Source organism: Oryza glaberrima, chromosome 7 (genome assembly GCF_000147395.1).
Source record: "Oryza glaberrima chromosome 7, OglaRS2, whole genome shotgun sequence".
In the NCBI taxonomy this organism is placed as follows: Eukaryota; Viridiplantae; Streptophyta; class Magnoliopsida; order Poales; family Poaceae; genus Oryza; species Oryza glaberrima.
In genome coordinates this window covers 25929081-25952773 of record NC_068332.1, presented here as the reverse complement: position 1 = coordinate 25952773, position 23693 = coordinate 25929081, and the positions used below count along the sequence as shown (strand labels likewise).

The 23693-nt window shown below is 45.6% G+C and overlaps 2 protein-coding genes, 1 long non-coding RNA gene and 1 pseudogene across 3 annotated transcripts; 2 read left to right on the top strand and 2 right to left on the bottom strand.

Moving 5' to 3' along the window:
• Positions 1-2941: 2941 nt before the first annotated feature.
• On the bottom strand, positions 2942-6032 carry LOC127779801 (vegetative cell wall protein gp1-like; annotated as a pseudogene).
• A 1512-nt stretch (positions 6033-7544) lies between these two features.
• On the top strand, positions 7545-9267 carry LOC127778236 (uncharacterized). Its single transcript, XR_008018477.1, has 3 exons — positions 7545-7689; positions 8168-8241; positions 8819-9267. It is a non-coding gene; the product is annotated as an uncharacterized LOC127778236 (long non-coding RNA).
• A 4344-nt stretch (positions 9268-13611) lies between these two features.
• LOC127778473 (thioredoxin-like 1-1, chloroplastic) lies at positions 13612-15203 on the top strand. Its single transcript, XM_052305077.1, has 4 exons — positions 13612-13986; positions 14181-14357; positions 14459-14623; positions 14720-15203. The coding sequence occupies exons 1-4, from the start codon at positions 13762-13764 to the stop codon at positions 14963-14965; spliced, it is 813 nt and encodes a 270-aa protein (XP_052161037.1). The 5' UTR covers positions 13612-13761; the 3' UTR covers positions 14966-15203.
• A 2044-nt stretch (positions 15204-17247) lies between these two features.
• Positions 17248-22981, bottom strand: LOC127780349 (ricin B-like lectin R40G2). The gene is made up of 8 exons (XM_052307246.1): positions 22734-22981; positions 22519-22641; positions 22016-22411; positions 21815-21937; positions 21496-21724; positions 18276-18349; positions 17796-18197; positions 17248-17713 (listed from the first exon to the last, which is right to left on the bottom strand). The coding sequence occupies exons 1-8, from the start codon at positions 22890-22892 to the stop codon at positions 17480-17482; spliced, it is 1740 nt and encodes a 579-aa protein (XP_052163206.1). The 5' UTR covers positions 22893-22981; the 3' UTR covers positions 17248-17479.
• Positions 22982-23693: the final 712 nt, after the last annotated feature.

The window sequence follows — 23693 nt, the reverse complement described above, 5'->3', positions numbered from 1 at the left end:
CATCGGACTTCAGCGGTCAACGCTTGATTGCCAAATGGTCTGATCCGGCCGCTCCGCTGCCAAGGCCACCACCCCGAGATCATGTGGATCTGGCTGCTCCGCCGCCGAGGCCTTCAACCCTGAGCCCTTCCGCCATGAGTCCGCAGCAGGCTCCATTGTTGTGTTCACCGCCCGAGCCCCTCACCGCCAGATCGCAGTCCACTCCACCGTGTAGTCGCTGTACTGTGCCCCTTCGCAGCTTCGCTGCCGAGGCCAACGCCCAGGTTGCCAGACCACCACCTTCTTCAACACCATATTGTGGCCCTTGACTTCTGCCTGATTGCCGTCACATAGACGTTCATCAACCCTAGGTATTTACCCTAACAATCTCTTGGTTTAGTGTCAATTTTGATTGCAAATCTTCTACAAATTTGCCACGATGTTGCTCATAATTGCTGTCACCCACAGGTGGCCATGGTACCACGATGCTGCGGTGACTGCTGATACGATTCCTGTTATGTCATGTTTGATGCTGAATCACGAGGGATTCTCCAAGAGTTGGAAGCTATCAAACAGCACCAGGCAGTCAAGTTGTAGAGATGGTGAAAAGTATGGAGAAGCTGCAGTCAAGTTGCTTGCTGCTACATTAGGAGTAACAGGTGATTTTTCATCTGAAGACCAATCCAGAAATATTGGGACAATCTGACTGAATAACTGCTAATTATAACCAATGTTTTGCTCTAAGTGTTATTGGATGTTTTCATTACTGGTACAGGTTGTTTATGTAATCTATGTGAGTTTTCTCTAGGTGATTTCTTTGTATTTCTTTCAAACTTAATACTGTATTAGTCACTGTGAACAATGTGAATATTTTCCTTTACTGTTTAATATTGCTTGCCACTAATCATGATGTGAAAAATAATTGAGGCAAAGAATCATGCCTTTCTGCTATGCAAAAATGTAAGCCTTTATTCTGCGCAAGGGCGCAAGCATGGTTCATGCATAATGGTCAAGAGCCGAAGAGCTAGAAAATATAATATGCAGCTAGCTAATTTGTTATTGTCAGCTGTATTTGAGTAGTACTTAATTTTGTTTTCTAATGCATGAATTGCAGGATCAATGGGTGCTTGCTGATAAAAGAATGCATATAAATAACAATTGGTGGAGGCGGATAAGGAGGCTGGTCAAGTCAGCCTCCTGCAATTACTAGTGAACATGCACATGCAAGGCACGTTTTCGTAATATATATTATTACAAATAAAAACATATTAAATTGCCAGTTTATTTCCACTCTCCATTGAATGATAGTTACAAAATAATTTTCCCTTCTTAAAGAAAATGTTATTATAGAACAATGCCATCGCCTTAGCAATCAGCGAGCAGCAAATTAGTATCTCCATGACCCTATTGCCAACATGTGAGACCCCTAGTTAGATTTGTGAACTAAAAACACCTCATTACTGTAAAAACAGGAATGTATCTCTCATGGCAACATAATCTCTAGTACTAACAAATAGAACATACAAAGATTAAATCTATTAACCATTTGATCAAACTGGATGATGTAGGATTTCTTTCATAAACATCACAAGGAAAATAAAATTGGATTTGATCCTTATGGGCTTTCACCTTGTCAAATAGCAGTGTGCATTAAAAGTATCTTATTGTTGCTGCTAGCAAATCCTGATGCACACTCCATTTCTTGAGAATGTCAGAAATATATGCAACTTGATTTACTAAACAAGCAAATAATTATGGGTTTGCACCTTGTCAAATTCAATCTCTTCATCAGCTTTGTAACTCAGCAAATAAAATCAGAAAGTGTAGTTCTTACCAAACATTCCCTTTTAAGAAAATAATCGACTTGGCTTTTATGAACCCTCGAATAAATTACCAGAGACTTGAATTTTAATTTAAGATATATAACCAGAGCCCAGAGGCAACTTTTCTAATTCTCAGTCCAGGTTAAGGACCAGATGAATAATAGGTTGGGGGTTTGTTGAAATTTTGTATAGGTGAGAAGGCATATTAGAATAGAGCTTTCGACATATTCCCAAGTCCCAACATTCAATTAAGTGAGTGTGCAGAGAGAAGTTCACAGGAAACATAAGACGCAGACTACTTAGTAGTGCTATGAGTCAATGATAAATTACTTCACTAAGAATGTAATATTGACATAATCAAACTTATATCAGTTTAAAGGCATCAACTTTCCAGGTAATCAATGAGCATCAAGAATACCTTAACAACAGGATGTTATACACCTGTACTAATCTGGAGTAGTATGGTCAATATGCCTAAAAATGATCCAATGAGCATACTAAAATTATACTATTTTTTTTGCTTCAAGCAAGACCAGTGAAAAAAAAAGTCAGTGCAGACATGTAAATGAACATATCTAGAGGTGCAGTGCGGAGGCGGATGATGGCGGACTTGAGGTGCGGAGGAACTATTATTAGGAGATACTAAATCAAGTTATAACATATATACTCAGAATATGATAGAACCTTACGAACATTTTGTTGAGCAGTTCATGAGCAGAAAAAATGGTTACTTTGAGTAAAATGTCTTGTACCAGTTTAGTTCAACAAAAGCAGCAAGCTAAGATTTCCCAACAAACTCACGTGTATAGCTAAAAAGATTTGGAACAAACATACCTATATGGAATCGATCAATCGCTCAAGCTTCAATGCTTAAAATAAGCATTGAGTGTAGGTAAGAGAATAAGTAGCTAAGAATTATAGAGGCTGGATTTAGATGAATCATATCTCCGAAGCGCAAATGCCTGCCAGATTCCTTATGAACCACAAGGTAACCAATACAAAAGCAAACTGGAAAAAATATAGCAAAACATAAAATTGGGGCTAAAGTGCTGCACTGTCAGTGTCTATTGCTATTCCATATGGCATCCTGCAGGTATTGAACAAATTGGGCAATTTCTCAAACTTGGGAAGCACACATAAGAGAGCAGATTAATATGCTTTTTAGTGCATGTACAATTCATACATCAGAAGTTAAACACCACTATATTTATCAATGTATTCTTGAGAAGTTAAATACCATTTCTTTTGTATGGAATCCCAACTTCGCCTAAGCATTTGCAGCTAGAAGTGCTCATCTCATCCCTTTCTTATGTGGTCTTTCTCAAAAAAAAAAAGAAGAAAAACTCACCAGAGATGGTTGCAGTAGCGATTAACTCTATGAACTCATGTCATATCTTACCAGCAAGCTCATTTTGCCACATCATTCCTCAGAGCTCCCTTTGGTGCATCTGCTTGTTGCCCTCCAAATCTTGTGGCTAGAGGTGCTGCCATCCCAAGTAGGTTGCCTCCTCTTGCATGCAAAGAATTTTTTTTAAAAAAAGGGTCTATTAAGAACTCGTTGACCAAAGAGTAATGCATATAAAAAAATCTATATTTTAATTATACTGATAGCACTCATTGTGCCACCAGTTAAAGAACACAGAAAGTAAGTGGGAGAATCTCTAAATCTGTGATGTTGAACTTGATCATCACATAATTCTCTTATATTTATACTGCCAATTAGATTCTCCTTGACTGTCCAATAGGATGAGACTGCCTTCCTAATCCAAAGCACGCCAATATACTCGTGAATTGACAGAGGAGTTATCTTGGCCGACTCTATCACTTGCTATGGTGTCATTCGAGGGCACCGGCCTCATTGGGGTGCCCGGACTGGCAGCAGTGGTGTCAGGTGTTAGAGACCTAGGGGCATGGAAGTGAGGAATCATGTGCATATATGTAAATCGAAAGCAATATCATTTTAATGACAATGTGAGAATAAAAATAAAATAAATAGAAGATCTAGATTATTTGACAAAGTAGAGATGATTGTTCTTTCCTTAACAACCTTGTTGTAGGTTGTCTTCAGTAGCGAATAATCATTCCGAAGCTGCATTGTTTTAAAGCTAAACATGTTAAGCAGAGACAATGAAAAGCATAAGAAGTCCTAATGCTTTCAATTACAAAAAATATCGTTGATCATGGACTGAACATACAGGAAGCAAAACACATTCTATAAAACCCAAAAATTGTCGCAAATGAAAAGGATAACTGATTCAAAGACAAAGCAGTAACTCTTTTTGAAAGTTGGGTTGACATGAATCTATATTGAAGAACTGATTGCCCATGGGCGCATAGTATTGTCTAAGTGAAGGCCTTTATAGTTTTACATTGCCTAGGTGAAGCAGACTCTGAATTTTAACTAAGTTGCTAAATTCAATTTGATCTCAGGCTACAAATCGCAAAAACTCTCATTGACTTTCAGCATTCAAATCATAAAAACTCTAATTGATTTCAGCAATTCGAGTTTTCAATTGTTTCAATCAATCTTTGGATCTTGATGGTGCTGATCATGGAGGCACAGCTAGCAGACCATGGTTGTAACTAACACATATGCTTGACTGTACTGATTAATCAATGAGAGTTTTTTGGTTGAACTAATGAAATTTCTACTGTAGTCGAGAGAAATGACAGCTAAAAGAACAAAGTGAAATGAAGAACGGGCTGCTGCTCACCGAGTCGAGGAGGATGTTAGATGCCTTGAAGTTGCTAGATGACCAGCGGGTGAGTGTAGTGGAGGAAGTCAAGCCCCTTCGCTGTGCCGCGGGCGGTCTGCATCATCCTTATCCATGGCATGGGACCATCGAGACCTGCAGACCATTACAGCGCAGATCAGCTTCCCCAAGTCTTTCTAGAATTGACACAGAGGTGGCGGCAACGAACTGGTGGCTAGGGTGAATCAATCATCAATTTCTGTTGGTGAACCTTACTGTTTGTGTAGTGCTTTAGCTGAAACCATCTGAAGGTGGTCATGAAGTCCTTTCAAATGATCGGTGCTCATTTTGTGAATTTCATGATTGCTTCACAAGCATGAACATACACTTTCCCTTCAATAATAATTGTTTTGAGTGACAAGAGATGAACTGAAAGTCGTGCATTCATACAGAATCATCAACAGAAATTGAAAACATATAAGCATTTAGGCTTCCATTCAATCATTTCGCAATACAACTACGTAGAATACTAAATTAGGTAAAGCATTGCACACGGTTACCTACCCATTGAATCATTTCATCGAGCAGTAGGGGAGCATGGGCACAAAGCAATGTACCTAACAGCTGTCTTCCTCAATGCTGCCACGTGCTCCGGCCTCATCTTCATGCTTTTAGTGGTGGTGACTCCGGCGCTGGCTTCCTGCTTTTAGTGGTGGCGGCTTGGAGGCTGCAGATGACGGCAACAGAGGCAGGGTCGTGAGCTAAATTCTAGGGGTTAGGCCGCAGTAGCGGAGAGGAGGACGAGGGCGGAGTAGAGAAGGACAACGACAGCGCGAGGACCCTCCCACAGATCGAAGCCCCACCTCGTGCAGTCGTAGAAGTCTCGGTCTCCGGCGGATGCAGGGGGATTGAGGGCTGGCGCCCGGCAGCGGTGATGGCGTGCGAACATGAGGCTAGGTGGGGAGGCATGGATGCGAGGTTGAGTGCACTCGGCGGATTGGAGTGCGACCGACGGCAGTGGGTGAGGCGAGGGGCGGGTAGAACGTGGGGTGGAGTGCGGCCGGTGGCGTGGGTGAACCGGCGGTTTGGACCGCGGCGAAGCTGGGGGTGCGGTATGAGGGATTGAGGGGGCGTCGGGGAAAAGGTTTGGCGAGGCAAGGCGCGGCAGCGAGGGCGCTGGTCCGGCAGTGGAGTGCGGCGACGGCGTCGGGCATCGGCGGTGGAGCATTAGCTGATCGGCAGCGTCGGGTGAGTTCGAGACAGAGGAGGGCAGAGGCAGCATCGGGGGATTGGGGACCGCGGCGATGGGCGATGGGCGAGGGGGTGCGTGAGAATATTCGCAAGAGAAGGGGCGCGTGAGTGTGGCGGCATCGGCGGAGCAGATCGTGGCGATGAGCGAGGGGCAAGGGCGTACCGGCGGCGGTAGCGGGGATTTGGGCGGAGCCGCCGAGCGAGGAGGAGTGAGGAGGCGGAGGGATTCGAGCGGCGGAGTCATCGCGCGGGCGGAAAGCGCGGTGGAGAGGAATCAGGTGGGATTGGTGGTGATGATTTCCTACAGCGAGGAGGATAGGGGATAGCGATGGACGGATGAGATTAGATGAGATGGCGGATGGACGAATGAGATGAGATGGATGATTTGTCCTGTAGGATTGCTAGAGGTGAACTCCTTTTTTATATTAGTATAGATGTCACTGGTAATATACTTTCCTATAGCTGATCTTTTCCCTCTTCGGTCATGTTCTGTTCTGCTTACCACACCTCTCCTCCACCCACAAAAAAAAAGTATGGAACATCATCATGTAAAAACTAAAATTTAAGTTGACTCGAATGAAGTAGAAAACATGCTAGAAAGAAGTATCCCTCCCTCACTGCTGACAAAAGGAATGAGGGCTTCAAAAGAATTGAGAGTACAGGTAGCGGTCCTAGCGGAAGAAAGGAAGCATAAGGAGCAATAAATTGGTCTGCCTCTACTACTATTAGAGGTAAGCTGAAAATAATTTATAATCTCATTTGGATACAGTTAGCATAAATATGTAAGTCATAAACTCCCAGTGGTGCAGTATAAATTTTTTTATATGAATTTTGAATAGCAACCAGATATGACACCCATGCACATTACATTTACAGAGAGCATATGCATGCTTGCAATGATCAAACTTCCGAAGAAATGTGCGGTTGTTGTTGTTATGAGCTGTGAGGCCCAGCAAGCAGAGCAGATTAGTGTGATTTATTGATTCTATATGTTAAAATTGATATACTACATCATGTTTCTATGTTTTGTAGTGCAAACTTTTTCTAGAGATAATTTGTGTATCCATTCAATAATATATTTTTTTCTACAACTAATTCAGGCAAACAACAATGTTGGGATGATTTTTATAAGCAGGACATGAACGCTAGAAAGCTAAATTGACACCCTGGTGCCTCCCGTTTATAGATGTCACCAACAAGTAAAAGTGTTCCTCTCGTGTTTATATTGGAATATTGTTATTGCTTCTATCTGTAAAACCTGAAAAATCTGACACCATTCCTATACTGAATAATAGAAGATATAAAATGAATATGTGTTGCCATTGCATCCTTATATTTATTTCTTCAATCCACAATTAACTATCTAAACCACTTCTTTTTATTTTAATTCACACAAATTATTTTCATTGCTGGTTTTAGTATGAATATTTTGATATATCTCCGTGAAAAAAGGATTTTGATATAGCTATATGCATGTGCATTGCCATTCGATTCCTTTTCCAATATGTAACAGTAGTCATTGTAAATATAATTTCATATTGTTTCTCTCTGTTGGGGTAAGAACTCTGAAAAATGATATTTGGGGTGGTTGATAGGCTCACCAGGTAAAAAGGTACTTCATACTATATATGTCTAGATTCATTGACATCTATATGAATGCGGGCAATGCTAAAAAGTCTTATAATATGAAACGGAGGTAGTAGAAACCATGTAAAGAAAACTTCCTTCAATTTAGTTTGTATGGGCATTAATAAGTTACCTAAAACAAATACTAAGAATTTTGGGTCAAAAGGTATGTTTTCTCCACATAATTATGTAAGAGTGATATGGTTCAACCCATAACTCTTTAATTTTGATATGGGTGTTCAGTTGCTACTTTTCTTCTTTTTGCAGGAAATTTATTTGCAAAGCACTCAATTTACTGCTCTGCAATTGCTTCACAGGTAACATTCATGCTTTCAAATCTATACTGTTCATTCATCTATGAACATATAAATGTGAATTTTATACTGCAAAAATAGCTCACCATTCAGTTTCAATAGTTTATGTTAATGTTTCCGTATAACATTGGAACCATGCCCCCATGCATCCTTTTATTAGCAATATTAACTGCTCAGATCGGGCCGGGGGGTGTTATCTTCAGAGGGAGGAAAGTGTGAGGAAAAAGTTTTCATGGCATCATTAGTTGTTCCCCTAAGAAAAACATATGTATTCACCTGGATATTTACAATTTTTTGTTTATCAGAAAGTAAATGATGAGTATAACCCTAATCCTCTCATTTTAGTCCTCATTTTAGATCAGTATTCCTTATTGAATGTAAAACCGAAGTTACACTGATGCATGATCACATAATTATTCTATGGGATTGGTTGTTATTTGTACTACTGAGTACTGACCATTCTCTCATGATATATGAACAGAGCATATGCTCCTAGCAAGGAATGTGGCATGGTGAGTTTATAGTCTTGCTTTCACCATGTATGAAATGTGGCATGTGAGTTTATACTCTTTCTTTCACCATGTTGACTTTTTGCACATTTATAGAATCTTTTGGTATGATGCTTTGTGTCGATTCACATGTTTTATTAATTATTAACGACCAGCTGCATAGGAAAACTGAGGATGTACATGGTTGAAAAGCCTATAACATTATTACTATGTTCCTTTATCTACAATCGTTTGGATTTAAGAGTTTAAAGGATAATTTACTAAGGTGGTTATCTCTGGTAATTAGTTTCTTGTCTTCATCTACTCCTTTTGTACCAGGAAAAATAATTTTTGGATGATGATAATATACTAAGGCCAACTGCAGATGTTGTGACTAATATTGCACATCTTCAGTGCATGCTTATCTAGGGTGGACACTATGTTTATTCCCGACAGTTCTTAATCACTTAGAAATAGGGTTATGAAATTCAGCAACATATGTGATTTGATCTGAAAGAATCATCAAAGAGTTCATCTTTGTGTAAGCTTATATTATAAAAGATTTTATGCCAACGTTTTATCTTTCCAACACGTGCCTTGCACGTGCACGATTACTAGTATATAATCTAACCCTAAGTCAACAGGTCAAACTCCAAATCCTCTACCCATTCAGATCCGCACCAGCCACCAACCACCACCCGAGTCAGTCCACCGGCGCCGGGAGCCCGGGAGCCACGCGCGCCGCCGTTCGCCAGTCCACCGGGAGCCTGGGAGCCGCGCGCGCCGCCTTTCGCCAGCCACCACCGGCGGCGTTCACCAGTCTGCCAGCCACCACGCGCGCCGCCACTCACTGCCTTCTCTCGCCGGGATACTAAAGCTGTCATCGCCGGCCGTCGCCATGGACTGAAGCCGCCGTCGCCGGCCGCCTTTCATCAACGCGCCGCCGGGCCGGCGCGGCGCCTGCAGCCGTCTTCACCGGGAGCCGCCATCTGCCGACCATGGCTTCGGCCTCCCCCTCCCCCATAAGCTACGACAACGACGATGCAAGGAGCATTTTTGGAGCATTGTGATCTATAATTTGCTAATTTGTTGAATGGAGCATTTTGGATATATATGATATAATGTGACTGTGAATATGTTGTTTAACCGGGGACGGGTTCACCACGAGGAAAATTTCACTGTGTGGTGATCGGGGCTGAAGGAATTATAGCCCCGTCGTGGTTGACGGGGGCGAGGACGGTGAAATATTTTCACTGCGGTGACGGGGACGCGAACATGACCTCCGACGGTGAATTCACCGCTGCCATCTCTAGTAGTGTCTGTGCCTGTGCTGTGAATCAGCTGGGGCAAGGCAAACAGTTGATTGATTTACAGTGCTGCATCCAATTTTACCGGCCGATGGAGTAGTACTGCAGGTACAAGAGCAAGCGAAGCAAATGAGAGCTAAATGGTGCTGACTAGGCTCCGAGTCAGAGCCAGGCTGCAGCTGACGTGGTGGGGTCGAGGGGAGGAGGGCCGGCGCGGCGGGTGCAGCCAGTGGCCGACGGGGAAGGAGTGCGGCGAAGGCTCCCTGCCGCTGAACCTACAGCACCACCGCAGCCTTGGCCACCTCGCGCCGCTATTGAGGTTACCCACAGCCACCGGAGTCATACACCCCCTCTGCCCTTCCTCCTAAGAAAGAGAGAAAAGGAAGAAGGGGATCTTCAAGTGGGTCCACCATTTTTTTTCCAGATCAAACTGTCATGTAAGTGCCACGTGGAATGAAGACCTAGTCAAAGGAGTCACGTAGGTGTCACGTCAACCAAAATAGCGGACAAATACCACTGAGGGACCTCGTTTGCATCGTTTCTGTAAATTGAGGGATGTGTTATATCTGGTATTTTGGTTTAGGGACGTTTTTTGTAATTCGGTGAAAAGATAAGGAACCTCCGGTGTACTTTGTCCATCCTATAAGAATTAGACGGTCCGATTAAACTAAGGTGAAGCCCAATAGAGCAAGAAAGGCAAAGGTGGCCCTGCAGGCATGACAGACGACAGCAGGCGAAGGCGAAGCCCAAGCATCCATCATGAGAGAGAAAAAGAATAATATGCTACTCCATTCGTTGGGTTTAGATAAAATGTCACCCACTAAAATGCAAAGGATAAAATGCCACTGAATATGTTACCTTCAGGATATTTTGCCACATTAAAGGATTTGATTTTAAGACAAAAATACCCTCGACTGTGGAAAGAAACGGAGGAAGAAAGGGAACGGCTCTACTTGCCGGTGACGGAGGCGAGCACACGAGCGCGCGGGGGACGCGCTACGATGGGGGAGGACGGTGGTGACGCTGACAAGATGGAGGGGGACACAGGATGGTGGCGATGGGGGGGAGAAGGATGATAGCGCTGACGGGAGGGAGGGGGACGGTGGTGTTGACGGGATGGCTTCGCGCGCTCGCGGCTTGCCTCCTCCGGCGCCACCCGTACCTGGCACTCACTGCTCGCCGCCTCCGGCGTCACCCGCACGCCGGCGAGCACGGACGCCGTTCAGCTTGACCTTCTTCGGTGCTGCTCTCTCCCCTCTTTTTTTCATTTCTCTCCCCAGTCAAGGATATTTTGATCTTAAATTCTTTCAAAGTGATAAATAATTATGAAGATAACATATTGAGTGATATTTTATCCTTTGTATTTTAGTGGGTGGTATTTTCCGTAAACCCGATGAATGGAGTGGCACGTTGTCACTTTTCTGCATGAGGAGGAGCCCAGTTTGGGGGCCAAAGACGCTGAACCGGCGGTCGCTCTGCGCTGTGGTTGTCGCAGGGTTGTTGGGCACCGGCGCAAGACGCAACCCCCTACCCATCATACTGTACAGTACAGCGCTGTGATTGTGCTGTGAATCAGCCGGGGCAAACAGAGAAACAGTTGATTGATGTTTTACAGCGCTGCATCCATTTTTACCAGCAAATGAAATAGTAGAACTACTACTGCTAGTCCAGCCAGATGTCCGGTAGAGATGAAAATGAGGTACAGGAGCCAGCGAAGAGAAGGGATGAATGGTGCTGACTAGGCTCCGAGTCAGAGCCAGGCTGCATCTGCGCAGCAGCCTATCCAATCTAATCCACACGCAGACGCAATACTGGTAGTACTGTGCACAAGGACGGGAGAAGCAGCATGCCTGTACAAGAGTTTTGTCCCTTGCGCGGCGGTCCATCTCGTCGCGCGGTGCGGTCTCTGGGTGCCGCGCGCGGTTTTGCGAAATCGGTTTCTTGGCTTTGCGTCACTCACATGAGATGAGATGAGTTGCCCATGTGCACCCTGCTGATTCTCTGATTCGCCCTACGCGATGGCCGGTGCTGCCGGCTCCTGCTCCGTAAGCAGCGCTTGCATTTTTCCCTTTATTAAACAAAACATAGGTATCTCTTCCGCTCCGTTCCATTTTCTGTTACTCCTACTGTAGCTACTCTAATCTCATTCTGCGTGCCGCCCAACTGAATGAGTAATTAATCCTCCTCTTCCCTAGGTGATTCTGCTCTCTCGTCTTCCAACTTGCATCACGCTCGTCTCAGACATCCCGCAACTGACCAACATACCAAACGTCTTCCTATACACATGTCTCGGATGATTCAATACATTAGGGCAAGTATTCATATGTTGCCCCCTACAAATCCTACATTGGATTGAGTGACGAGGTGGAGGAGAAAAGTGAAGAGAGATGATGAGCCACCCCTAAATCAAGAAACAACCTTCACACAAATTTTAAAAAGGATGTGAGAGTATTAGATATATTGGTATTTGTGAAATAAGGTGATAGATTGTATGGATTGCCTCTTGCTTTATGAGTGAATAAAATAGATAAATTTAGAGGCAGTAGTCACATCTACCATAGCACTTGCCCTTATATTGCTCTTATAGAAGCACAACTGTGGCCTGCTCTTAATCAAGCAAAAAAAGAAAAAAAATACAGTACTCCAGTAGAAAGAGAGCGATATAAACAATACTGTACGCTGTTCCTGTGAAATCTGCTTCACCAGCACCATCACCGCGATCACCTTCCCAGACAGGACAGCTTATGGCTGACAAAACCGTGCTATCAATAGCAACTGGTGTACTGTACACCCTTTTTCTGCAGATAAAATTGCTATCAATAGGGAAAAATCAGTCGTACATATCCACTTATTTTGTCCAACAATAGGCTCGCCGCGCTTAAGCTGGATACAAAACACAAAGTGATCTTGTTTGTTACTCCATACTCCGAAATCGTCCCCAGATAGATAACCCGAATAGTAAAATGCGCAGCTACACCATGTTTCCCAGGCTAATTGATCTGTCCCAGCAATTTCCAAAGCACACGAAAATCCGTGGAGCTAATTGTACATTAAAAAGACCCTACAGCTAGGTTCTCGAACAGAAAATCAAAGCACCGACTGCACCTATTCCAAACAAACCCACTGAAAATTGTGCGAATAGTCAATCAGTTTTAAATTATAAGTTGTTTTAGCTTTTATCAAAATCAAACTACTTCAAGTTTAATTAAGTTTATAGATGAATATAGTAATATTCACAACACTAAATTAATTTCATTAAATCTATAATTAAATACATTTTCATAATATATTTGACTTGAGATAAAAATATCCTTTTTTTTCTACAGATTTAATTAAACTTATAATCAAGACGGATGGATTATATTATAGGATGAAGTATGTAGGAGTAGTTTATTAAGGGCATGTTCACTTTAATTCTATTTTCAACCTTATCAAGTTTTGGTAAAGTTGCCAAAAAAGTGGCTATATTTAGTTTGCTGCCAATTTTTAGTAACTATACTTGCCAAAATTTTGATAACTATACCAAAATTTTGGCAATTCTAAAATTTAGTAATATTATTTTGGCATCAAAGTGAACATGACATAAAGCTTAATGCAGCTTGACTGTTAATGTGGTATGATAACTCGTACTGTCGTACAACCCGTTTAATACTCGATGTCACTATCAAGTCTTTTACAGTGGTAAAGTACATTTATTACGAAGGCAGATAGGGGGTGGTGGGTCACCCATCAACGCTCCCTTTCGCTGTAACGTGGTCCCCACCGAGACTTGACCAAAAAGCACATTTGCCACACGTCCCCCGAGCGTGCACCAATACACGTGGCATCTCAACCCACCTATACCTATATACCCAACCACCGCTCGTGAGGCCCCCAGCTTTTAATCTTATCCAAAATATATATCCACTCACCCCCCCAACCCTTTTTACCCACGCCAAAAAAACCGACGCGCGGCAACCGCTTTCCTCCACGTGTCCCCCATCCGCAACGTCCAGTGAGCATCGGACGGTCTCCAGGATTTACCCCATGTGAAAGCCGTTGCGGTGAAAAGGTGAAAGGGGTAAAAGGAGTGCGCTTTTTTCTTCCTTTCTGTTTCTCCCTCCTCTCGTGGGCATTAAAAAGGCGCCTCTTTTCTCCTTCGCCGCATCTCCCCATCCGCCATTGTTGTGTTCTCATCCTCTTCTTCAATCTCTCTCTCTGTGCGTGCTCTCCGACGTCTCTCCTCTCCCTCTCGCGTGCTTGGTCGCTGTAGGAGGGGGTTCAATTGATTTGAGGTAGCCATGGCTGAGGCACTGTGCAGCGGCAGCGTCGCGTCCCCGTGCGGGGAGGTGGGTGTGGCGTTCGCCGCCGGCCGTGTGAGGGGCGCCGCGGCGGCGGCGGCGCTCGCGGAGTCTGTGCCGATTGGTGGGTACAGCAGCAAGAGCACGTTCCCGAGTGGGAGGGTGGCGCTCACGGAGAGGAAGGCGAGGCCCCTGCCACGGAATCTCGAAGCGGCGCATGGGCAGGTCTGTTCGTCAGTTCTTCAGGAGATTTTTCAGCACATAATTTCATATTTTTAGTTCTAGGCTTTTGGATAATACTGCAAGCATGCTATTTTTAACTCTTTTTGGGATTGGGATTTAGTTCGAGCAGTTGGAGAAGTTAGCTGAGTTCGCGTGGGATGCATGCTAACGTTTTCAAGTTTTGTTGCTTTTTACAGATGAACCTGACGATTGGGAAGGCCATGAGGTGGTGGGAGAAGTGCCTGCAGCCCAACATGAGGGAGATCGAGTCGGCGCAAGACCTCGCCGACTCCCTCCTCAACGCCGGCGACAAGCTCGTCGTCGTCGACTTCTTCTCCCCCGGCTGCGGTGGCTGCCGCGCCCTACACCCCAAGGTAGAATCCACGCCCAAATCCTCTTCAGTTTCCAATAACTGCAAGTGTTCTTTTTCCTTTTTTTGGTTGCTGATGAGAATCTGTTTGATTGTGCCGTGCAGATTGCTCAACTAGCCGAGAAGAACCCGGAGGTGCTGTTCTTGCAAGTGAACTACGAGAAGCACAAGTCAATGTGCTACAGCCTCCATGTTCATGTCCTGCCATTCTTCAGGTTCTACAGGGGAGCTCAGGGCCGTGTCAGCAGCTTCAGCTGCACAAACGCAACTGTAAGCTCCTCCCCAAATTATGTTTCTGATACCAAAACACCAATCCATAGTAGTGGGTTAATGTGCTAACATGCATTGCTGCAAATGTGTTTGCAGATCAAGAAGTTCAAGGATGCACTTGCCAAGCATGGTCCGGACAGGTGTGGCCTCGGTCCGGCGAAGGGGCTCGAGGAGTCGGAGCTCATGGCGTTGGCCGCAAACAGGGACCTGAACTTCACCTACACACCAAACCAAGACCTTGTCCCAATTGCAGACGCCCTCCTGAAGGAAGCTGCTGCACCTGGAGGTCCATGGCTGCCATTGCCCGCAACGGCGACGCAGCTGTTCATTCAGGGATCCTAGAATTCGCTGTTGTCATCTGGAAGATAGCCGGTGGTTCGACGGCAAGATTGGCTTCAATTTGTACATATTTTTTCGCTTGTTCTAGCCTGATGTTATGACATGCTGATGCGCAGGCTCATGATTTTTGTTTATGAGCCTGCTGAGTGCTGGAGGCATGAAATTCCTTGCCTGACGGACCTGTATGCGTGATGCACGTCTGCATCGAAAATTGAACATGCTAGATTCATTCATGATTGAATCCCGTAATCCCTGTAGTATTCAGGTCTTGAAAGCTTTGAGTTCTGAATGAGTGTACTTGGTTGTGTCGAAAATGTCGGTACTTGGATCTGGATGCTGCTTTACACCATGTCATGATTCAGGAAGAAGGTTACTGCTGCCTAATCAAAATGAGAGCAATACGAATTGCATTGTTGATTGTTCTGTTCCATCAATTGGGTACAGCGGTGCCAATTTGTAGTATTATTGAGAGATCATGGGTAAGGTAGAGCATGATTCTTTTGTCATGGAAGAGTAGGCAACGGCGTAGTGGGCTCAATATTGCGAGTTGGAAGGTAACGCATGGCTGTAGTAGGTCCTTGTCACTGCACTCACATGAGGGTGTCATCTTTGTCTTGTACAGACGGATAGAGTCGTTACGGATATTGTTACGCAGGAATCAGCTATACACTTGTCTACCATCAGAACAAAACGGTAAAATCCTGATAGGGTTGAATTTGGAAGTGAATTGCAGAACTGGACAATTCGGATTGGTAAAGAAAAGCCATGTCTTGACAGAGAGTTTGGAAACACAACTACAGAACTTGACACGTCAGGTTGGGAAAGAACAGCGATTGAAAAGAGTAGTTCAGCATCGAAAAAAATATCTAGACACAACAGAAGGGGAGCAACCTGGATGAAGATGAAGAAGAGCTATCCAATTCGCAAGGGCATTGTCAATTCTGATGCAGTCATGCAGCTGACGCTTTTGGCCGTCTTTAACTTGTGGCACAATCGTCGTCGTTTTTTTCCTCAGTGTCTGGATCATCCATGAACTGACTTGAAAAATATCTGAGGTGTGATAACTACCGGAAGAATGGATAAATCACAAGTACATAACACAAAAAATAAGATCGATAAATTGGGTGGGAAGCACAAAATTTGCAGATTTTCATGGATCTTACCAGTTACCACTAACCTCACACGGTTGGAATGATGAAAAGATGGAAGGACAAGATGAGAGGAGGAAGGGCCTGAATTTCAATTGGGATGGACGGAACTGGTGGCGAACTTGTGCCGCGTCGAAGTCGAACCGGCCGGCCTTCTCTCCGGCGGGCGGCGGCGATCGTGTCCTGAGGAGAGGAGAGACGCTGAACAGAAGGACACTCCGCTTCTTTCCTCGGATGCGATCTGTCCCAGTTACAGCCCAATATCGAACAGAGATAACAACTGACGGCCCAAAGTGGGGCCTGTTACTAGGTGATGGCCCAACAGAGGACCATGAATGTTCTATCGTAGAGCTTGGCGGGCCCATTAACAATCAGCAACCCCGGGCTGGTCTTGGACCACACATCCTCCAAGAATAGCCCGTTAACACAACACGAGTAATTCGGAAGGAATAAGTTCACCTACAGTTTCTCAACTTTATGTCGAGTCTGAATGACATCCCTAATCCTCAATACCAGAAATCTTCACCCCTCAAATGTTCGAAACCGTGCAATCAAGGTCCTATGGCAGTATATATGGGGTAGTTCTGATGACGTGAAATCCTAGTCAGCAATCTAGGCCCACATGTAAGAGAAAAAATAATGTGGGGTCAGCATCCCTTCTTTCCACCCTTTTCTTCTTTTTTAATTTTTTCTCTTCTCTTTTTGTTCTTGTCTTTGCCGAAGGGTGGTGGTGGGGGGGGGGGGGGGGGGGAGGGGGGGAGCGCGCGGCCGGCGACAGCCGTGCCATCTGCTGCCGGCTGTGCATCGAGAAGATTGGAGAGGAAAGGAGAAGAGAAGAGAAGAAAGATAAGAAAAGAGAAAAAAAATAGAAGAAATAAGGTATGTGGGACGGTAAGTGAACTTATTCCAATATGGAACGGTCCGACGTCACAGCCCATATGGCCTGTTAAAGCCTGCTTGCCATCCATTAACATTTCTTTAGTTGAAATCCGGAATTTCTATCTAGCGCTGTTTTTGAAATTAATGTTTCTAAAAATAGTGTGCGTAGTCCGATGACCTGAAAAATTCGTGCGCATATGCTTCAGATCAAAGACATGCACAGCATATATGCAAGTTTAATCAAGCCCCAACTGTATGTGTTTATATATGTGTCGCCCAGCGAGAGGAGCTCTTATTGCCAGGTAATTAATTAACTTGTACAGATACAAGATACAAGCACACCACACGATAATCATACGGTACGGACGAGCATAAGTTACTCTTAGCTACGTATATAGGTGGGTAGCTAGCAGAGAATAATTATTCTGCACCAGATTCGTTAATATCAACTTGAGCCTTGATAGAGAGCTGGATCGATGTATCGATCAGCTCAGTAGTAGGGCTGGATCTTCCAGCGCTGGTTGTCGCCCTCGCACCACTTCCAGAGCACGATGTCGGTGCCGTCGCGGACGCCGCCGTGGTACTTGTCGCCGTGGAAGGCGTCGAAGTTGAGGTAGATGTTGTTCACCATGCGGATGCACCTGAACCCGTTCCCCACGTCGCGGCTCTCCGTCCACAGCACCGACTCGTCCATCACCTCCGGGTTGTACGGCACCAGCCTCACCTGCACGCAAGAGCATCGTCGTCGATCGCCATCAATGGCCGGCGGATTCAGATTCAGAGAAAGAACGCTGAGACTAGCTTACAGGGTGTGACTGGCCGAGGGAGTGCTTGATGGTCTGGCCGGTGGCCTTGTTGACGAGGGCGAAGGCAGGGTAGCCCTCCTCGTCCTTGATGCTGGTGCTCCACCTCATGTCCTTGATCCAATGCTGGTACTCGTCCTTGGGGTTCGCCGGCGCCAGCACCACCGCGCCGTTCCGCGCCGTCATCGCGTAGTTCGGGTTCGCCCGGCAGTACACCTTCACCGTCGGCTGCGGCGGCAGCGTCCTGCCACACCCGTTCCCCTCGATGTTCACCTGCGACATCCCGTACGGCGCCGCCGGCGCGTACCCCGGCGTCGCCAGGGCGCCGCCGCCACCGTACCCGCCATACCCGCCGTACTGCTCGCGCCGCCCGTAAAAGTCCATGGCTTCTTGATTTATGACTCGCTAGCTACCTAGCTAATTAAACAGAGATTGTATAGCTAGCTGCAGAGTGCGTTGTTCGTTCGATCGTTGATGTGCTGCCTCTATGCATGGCAATGGGATGGGGGATTTATAGGGGATGATCGATTGATCAGTAGCACTGATCGAGATGCTATCTGCATAATAAGATGAGAGGATGAGGCCATTGATTCCATTTGGTGTGTGGTGTTGGAATCCAATCTCTCTCTCTCTCTCTAGATAGCTGATCGATGTGCATTATTCGTGCACTGCATGGTCAGGGGCTTAGGAACTTGGTAGGATAGATGATGCCATTCCACACTTGCGCTTTCCTGGGGAAAAGGTGATTCCATCCATCCATGGTGCTTTACGTGATTCCGTTTCTAGTCGTTTTGGGAACCATCTCGATCTGGCTGCCGTATTATTGCAGGCGAGCGCGACGCGAGACGATAGCAAAGCACACGGTGCAGCTCCATCGCCCGGAGAATCTCACGTATTCTCATGTCCTTGCTGCGTTGTGATCAAGCAGAGAAAAAGTGCTGCAATTCCGCACAAGAAAAGATTAAAAAGGAATAACGGGATCGATCGAGAAGAAAAGGAATCAGCCAAGCACATTTAGAAATTTATTAGGGATTACCTATACAATTTTTCGACAGAAAATTCCCCGGGCGTGCAGTGTATCCACCAGAAATTTGAAAATTTGGCCAAAAAGGAAGAAAAGAAAAGGGAGTTGGGGGTGGGACTAATGGGTCTAAATTCTTAACGGGCCGATCATGAACGGAAGTTACACTTATTCTCCCTCAACTACAATAATACCGAGCATAACACTAATCATGTCGTAAAGGGACCATTGAGCAGCTTGAAAAAACTAAAATTTCGATTACGAAAGTCGATAAAGATAAGAGTTTCATCAAGATACTCTTAGATAGAACAAGAAAGAGCAAATTTGATTGAAGCCACCTCTATTAGTTTGGAACAATTAGAAAAGTGTAAAAAGGAAACCCTTTAGTTTGAAATAAAAAGAGTGATGAATTAGGTCCAACAATGAGTTTTCCAACAAGGTCGTACAAGGAGCTCTTGAAGGAAGCTAACCTAGTTCTCAAAAAAAAAAAAAGAAGAAGGAAGCTACCTTATTGGCAAGTTGTACGGTGGTTTTCTACAACATGGCGTTAATTGCATAGTGGAAAAAAACTAGAACGGACCGACGGTTTAACCGGAAAAAATCGGAACCAGAGGTTGGCGGCCGGTTTTGTGATGAACCGGGCAATAAACCGCCTTTGGTCCAGCCGGACTAAGGCAAGTCAATGAATGAATGGGCCACACGATGGCCGGTTCATCCTTGGTCAATGGGATGCATGGCAACTCCCGTGGCCATCCTACCAATCAGATGTACTCCCTCCGTTTCAAAATGTTTGACCACCGTTGACTTTTTAGTACGTATTTGATCATTCGTCTTATTTAAAAAAATTAAGTAATTATTTATTCTTTTCATATCATTTGATTCATTGTTAAATATACTCTCATGTACACATATAGTTTTACATATTTCACAATTTTTTTGAATAAGACGAACGGACAAACATGTGCTAAAAAGTCAACGGTGTCAAACATTTTGAAACGGATGGAGTATGTGTTAGCATTGAAATACATACGTTACATGCATGCACTTAGTAAACTGCGGTTCGATCGGCTGGTTCATGGTCAAACCGTCCGAGACCGGTGAACCAGAAGGGTGACCGGGTCATCTACCGGTCCGGTTTTTTCTACTATGGTTAAGTTGCATCCGGTAAGGAAAAAAAAGGTGGGACTCATCTTCTCCCTTCACACCTCCACCTCTCCTCTCCTCTCCTCTCCCTCTCCCCCCGCTCTCTCTCTCTCTCGGACGGGCACTATGGCTCGTTTGTGGGCATGTGGGCATGCTTTAGCGTAACACTATGGTTCGTTGGCTAGGTTGGGGTCTCCGCGACCCATCGACCAGAGGCGTAAGGTGGAGAGTGAGGAATGAGGAAGGAGGAGAGACATGTTCAGATTGTAGGCAAAATAAACGTTACCAAGTTTTGGCAATGCCAAAATATTGGCAAGATGACAATATTGCTACAATTTTAGCAGGATTTGTGATCAACTTTGGCAACAAACTAAACATAGACATATTTTTTGGCCAACTTTACCAAAAATGGTATGACATTAAAGTGAACAGGCCCGAGATTATAACATCTGGGACCAATGATTTTTTTTAAATCAGACATGTGGATCCTATTCTTCATATGTTTTTTTGTTTTTTTCCGCTGATTGTAATTACATGTAAGTGACTTGTCAGGTGAAGACTAGGTCAATATTTTTGCCACATATGATACGACTGCCGTCTAAACCACCGCGGGACTCGATATACAATGTTTTGATAGTAGGGGACGCTCTATACCCATTACTTGAGGTATCTAAAGTGAACTCTTTTCTTTTTGAGGCTACCTGCACTGTTTGTACGTATGGGCCATGATGCAGCCCAGTGCACTAAAGCCCAACCAGGACTGCCTTGCCGGCCTCCTGCGCTTGGTGCTCTTCGATCGTCTGTCCTCCTCCGTGGCCTAGCCCTAGCCGCCCGTTCCAATCCAACGGTTCGCGACGGCCAGAAGGGGTTCGTCCGGGTGAATAAAAATCCGAACCCCTTCACGAGATCGACGCCTTGGACGCCTCTCTGCTTTTCGAGTTCGACGAAATCGGGTTTCGTCCTACCCAAATTCAAAGCAGTTTGTTTCATCATTATGACTTGGAGAACGTGTTCCAGTACCACGCCTTTTTTTTCAGCAAAATTACACGTCACAAACAGAAGAAGGGGAAACAACAGGGTCGAGACAAATGAGCCATTCATAATTCATTCATTAGGCATACGAAAAGTAGAGAGTACAGGGGAAAGCAAGATGAGTTGCATCAGATTTCTGAATCATATGGCCCCTCCTCCTCCACTTACATCACCCACTGTTTCATCTCATAGCAATCACTGGCTCGCAAAAGGACACACACTGACACAAACTCGAGGACGGACGGACACCATTGACTGCCATACTCCGATCGATCGAACGAACGAACACGGTCTTATTTCGGTAGCAGATCGATCAAATTATTAGCTAGAGTAGAAGCAGAGCAGACGCGACGACGATGGCAATGCAATGCAGCTCCCCCTCCCCGGAATCTCTGCAGATGCAAAGAAGCAGCAATCCAAGTGTCAGAATCTCTGATTTCTTCAGAGGATCCGAAGGAAATTAATCGATCAGCGATGGCATTGTGCATTGTTAGCGGTGGAACTTACACCAGGGGAGGATCTTCCAGCGCTGGTTGTCACCCTCGCACCACTTCCACAGCACGATCTCGGTGCCATCGTGGATGCCGCCGTGATCCTTGTCGCCATGGAAGGCGTCGAAGTTGAGGTAGATGTTGTTCACCATGCGGATGCAGCGGAAGCCCTTGCCCACATCCTTGCTCTCCGTCCACAGCACAGACTCGTCCTGGTACTCTGGGTTGTAGGGAACCAGCTTCACCTGCATGCGCAGAGCAAATCGTTCGTTGTGATTCAGAGATTCGTTGTATATGTAAGAAAATATTTATTTTGTAAGAAAAGATTTGCTCACCGGGTGGCCCTGTCCGGTGGAGTGCTTGATGGCTTCGCCGGTGACCTTGTTGACCAGCGCGAACGCCGGGTAGCCTTCCTCGTCCCTGATCTTGTTGCTGTGCCTCATGTCCTTGATCCAGTGCTACAAACCACAACCACAAATCTCTCAAGGTTTTTCTCTATCTGAATAGTAGTATATAATTAAGAGGAGAATACGTACCTGGTAGTCGTCCCTGGGGTTCTTGGGGGCGAGGCAGGCGGTGCCGTTGCGGACGGTGAGGCAGTAGTCCTCGCCTGCGGCGGAGAAGACGCGGACGGTGTGGACGGGGACGCCGCCGATGGTGCAGGCGGTGGCGGCGCCGGGGGAGGAGGAGTGAGCCTCGGGGCCCCAGGGGAGGATCTTCCAGCTCTGGTTGTCGCCCTTGCACCACTCCCAGAGGACGACGGTGGTGCCGTCGCGGACGCCGCCGTGGTCCTTGTCGCCGTGGAAGGCGTCCAAGTTGAGGCGGGTGTTGTTGACCATGCGGATGCAGCGGAAGCCCTTGCCGACGTCCTTGCTCTCCGTCCACAGCACCGACGCGTCCTCGTACTCCGGGTTGAACGGCACAAGCTTCACCTGCACACCCATCACCCGCCATGAGTCCATGACATCGAAGTCAACGTTCTTCGATCTTCCATGGCAGCACGCACAAAGCTAGCAGCAAAATAGAAATATAGTATTACGGGGTGGGACTGGCCGAGGGAGTGCTTGACGGCGAGTCCGGTGGCCTTGTTGACGAGGGCGAACGCCGGCATGCCCTCCCCGTCCTTCACCTTGGTGCTGAACCTCATGTCCTTGAACCAGTGCTGCATTTCAATTCATTCCATTTCAGTATACATCAAAATCCGATCGAATATAGAAACAAAAGAAAAGGCATATATAAGAAGGGGGACCTGACCTGGTGCTCGTCCTTGGGGTTGACGGGGGCGAGGACGACGGCGCCGTCGCGGACGGTGAGGCAGTAGTTCTCGTTGGCGCGGCAGAAGATCTTGAAGATCTGGTTCGGGTCCGACGGCGCCGCCGGTGCCTGGTTGTGGTGGTGCCCGAACCCAAACATCTTCGACCCTTAATTCGATCGGTGCAACTCGCGACTCGCGAGAGAAATGTTTTTGTGCTGCGACTGCGAGCTATGATGCGAGGAGGAGGAGCGAGAGGTGCCACGTTTTATAGAAGGCCAAGGCCGGCCACTCTCACTCTCACCCACTGATCGATCGGCTCGGCTCGATGACGCGCTCTCCTGTGCCAACTCCCACGTTCGCTGACAGCTGGGCCCACCGGTGGTCCTCGACTGGCTCAAACGCGTGACATGCGTGCGTGTATGTTTTGCATTCTAGCCGTTTGATTTGAATATTTGATATGATATGATATATCTTTGGTGTTTAATGTACTCTCAGATTCGGTTCCATGAACTTGACTTGGATGCTAGTACCAGTAATTCATTGTGCTGAGATTTGCATTACTAAATGTGCGAGTAAATGCAAAGATTTGATTACTGGTGCACAGTTAATTGCTCTACTTACTCAGTGGAAGACTAGAGCAGTACACCAACTTCATTGAGTATTTTTGGAGCAGCCTGATTTCTTACAACGGATACCATAATATCACTACTATTACCGTGACGGGTATATGGGTCATATACTCCTATTGTTTCACACGTCAGTGTTTGTAATGGTAGTGCTGCCATTATGATAGAGGATGTGGATCCCTTCCAACTTGTAAAACAACACTTTCTTTTTCAGAAAAGCATAAACTCTTTCACCTGAAATAAAAATTAAGGGGAAAAAACAATCTTTGCTTAAGAAAAGAACAAAGAGAGATGCTGCTTGCTCGCTTTCCATTGTCCGGGAATTTCGACCAT

What these genes read in the sequence shown, in the direction of transcription:
- LOC127780349 (XM_052307246.1), bottom strand. Translation starts at nt 22,892, where the DNA reads ATGTTTGGGTTCGGGCACCACCACAACCAGGCACCGGCGGCGCCGTCG. An exon ending in ACCCCAAGGACGAGCACCAG is followed by an intron (nt 22,642 to 22,733) that starts GTCAGGTCCCCC and finishes ATTGAAATGCAG; the next exon opens with CACTGGTTCAAGGACATGAG. An exon ending in CCCTCGGCCAGTCCCACCCC is followed by an intron (nt 22,412 to 22,518) that starts GTAATACTATAT and finishes ATGGGTGTGCAG; the next exon opens with GTGAAGCTTGTGCCGTTCAA.
- LOC127778473 (XM_052305077.1), top strand. Translation starts at nt 13,762, where the DNA reads ATGGCTGAGGCACTGTGCAGCGGCAGCGTCGCGTCCCCGTGCGGGGAG. An exon ending in TCGAAGCGGCGCATGGGCAG is followed by an intron (nt 13,987 to 14,180) that starts GTCTGTTCGTCA and finishes TGCTTTTTACAG; the next exon opens with ATGAACCTGACGATTGGGAA. An exon ending in GCCGCGCCCTACACCCCAAG is followed by an intron (nt 14,358 to 14,458) that starts GTAGAATCCACG and finishes TGTGCCGTGCAG; the next exon opens with ATTGCTCAACTAGCCGAGAA.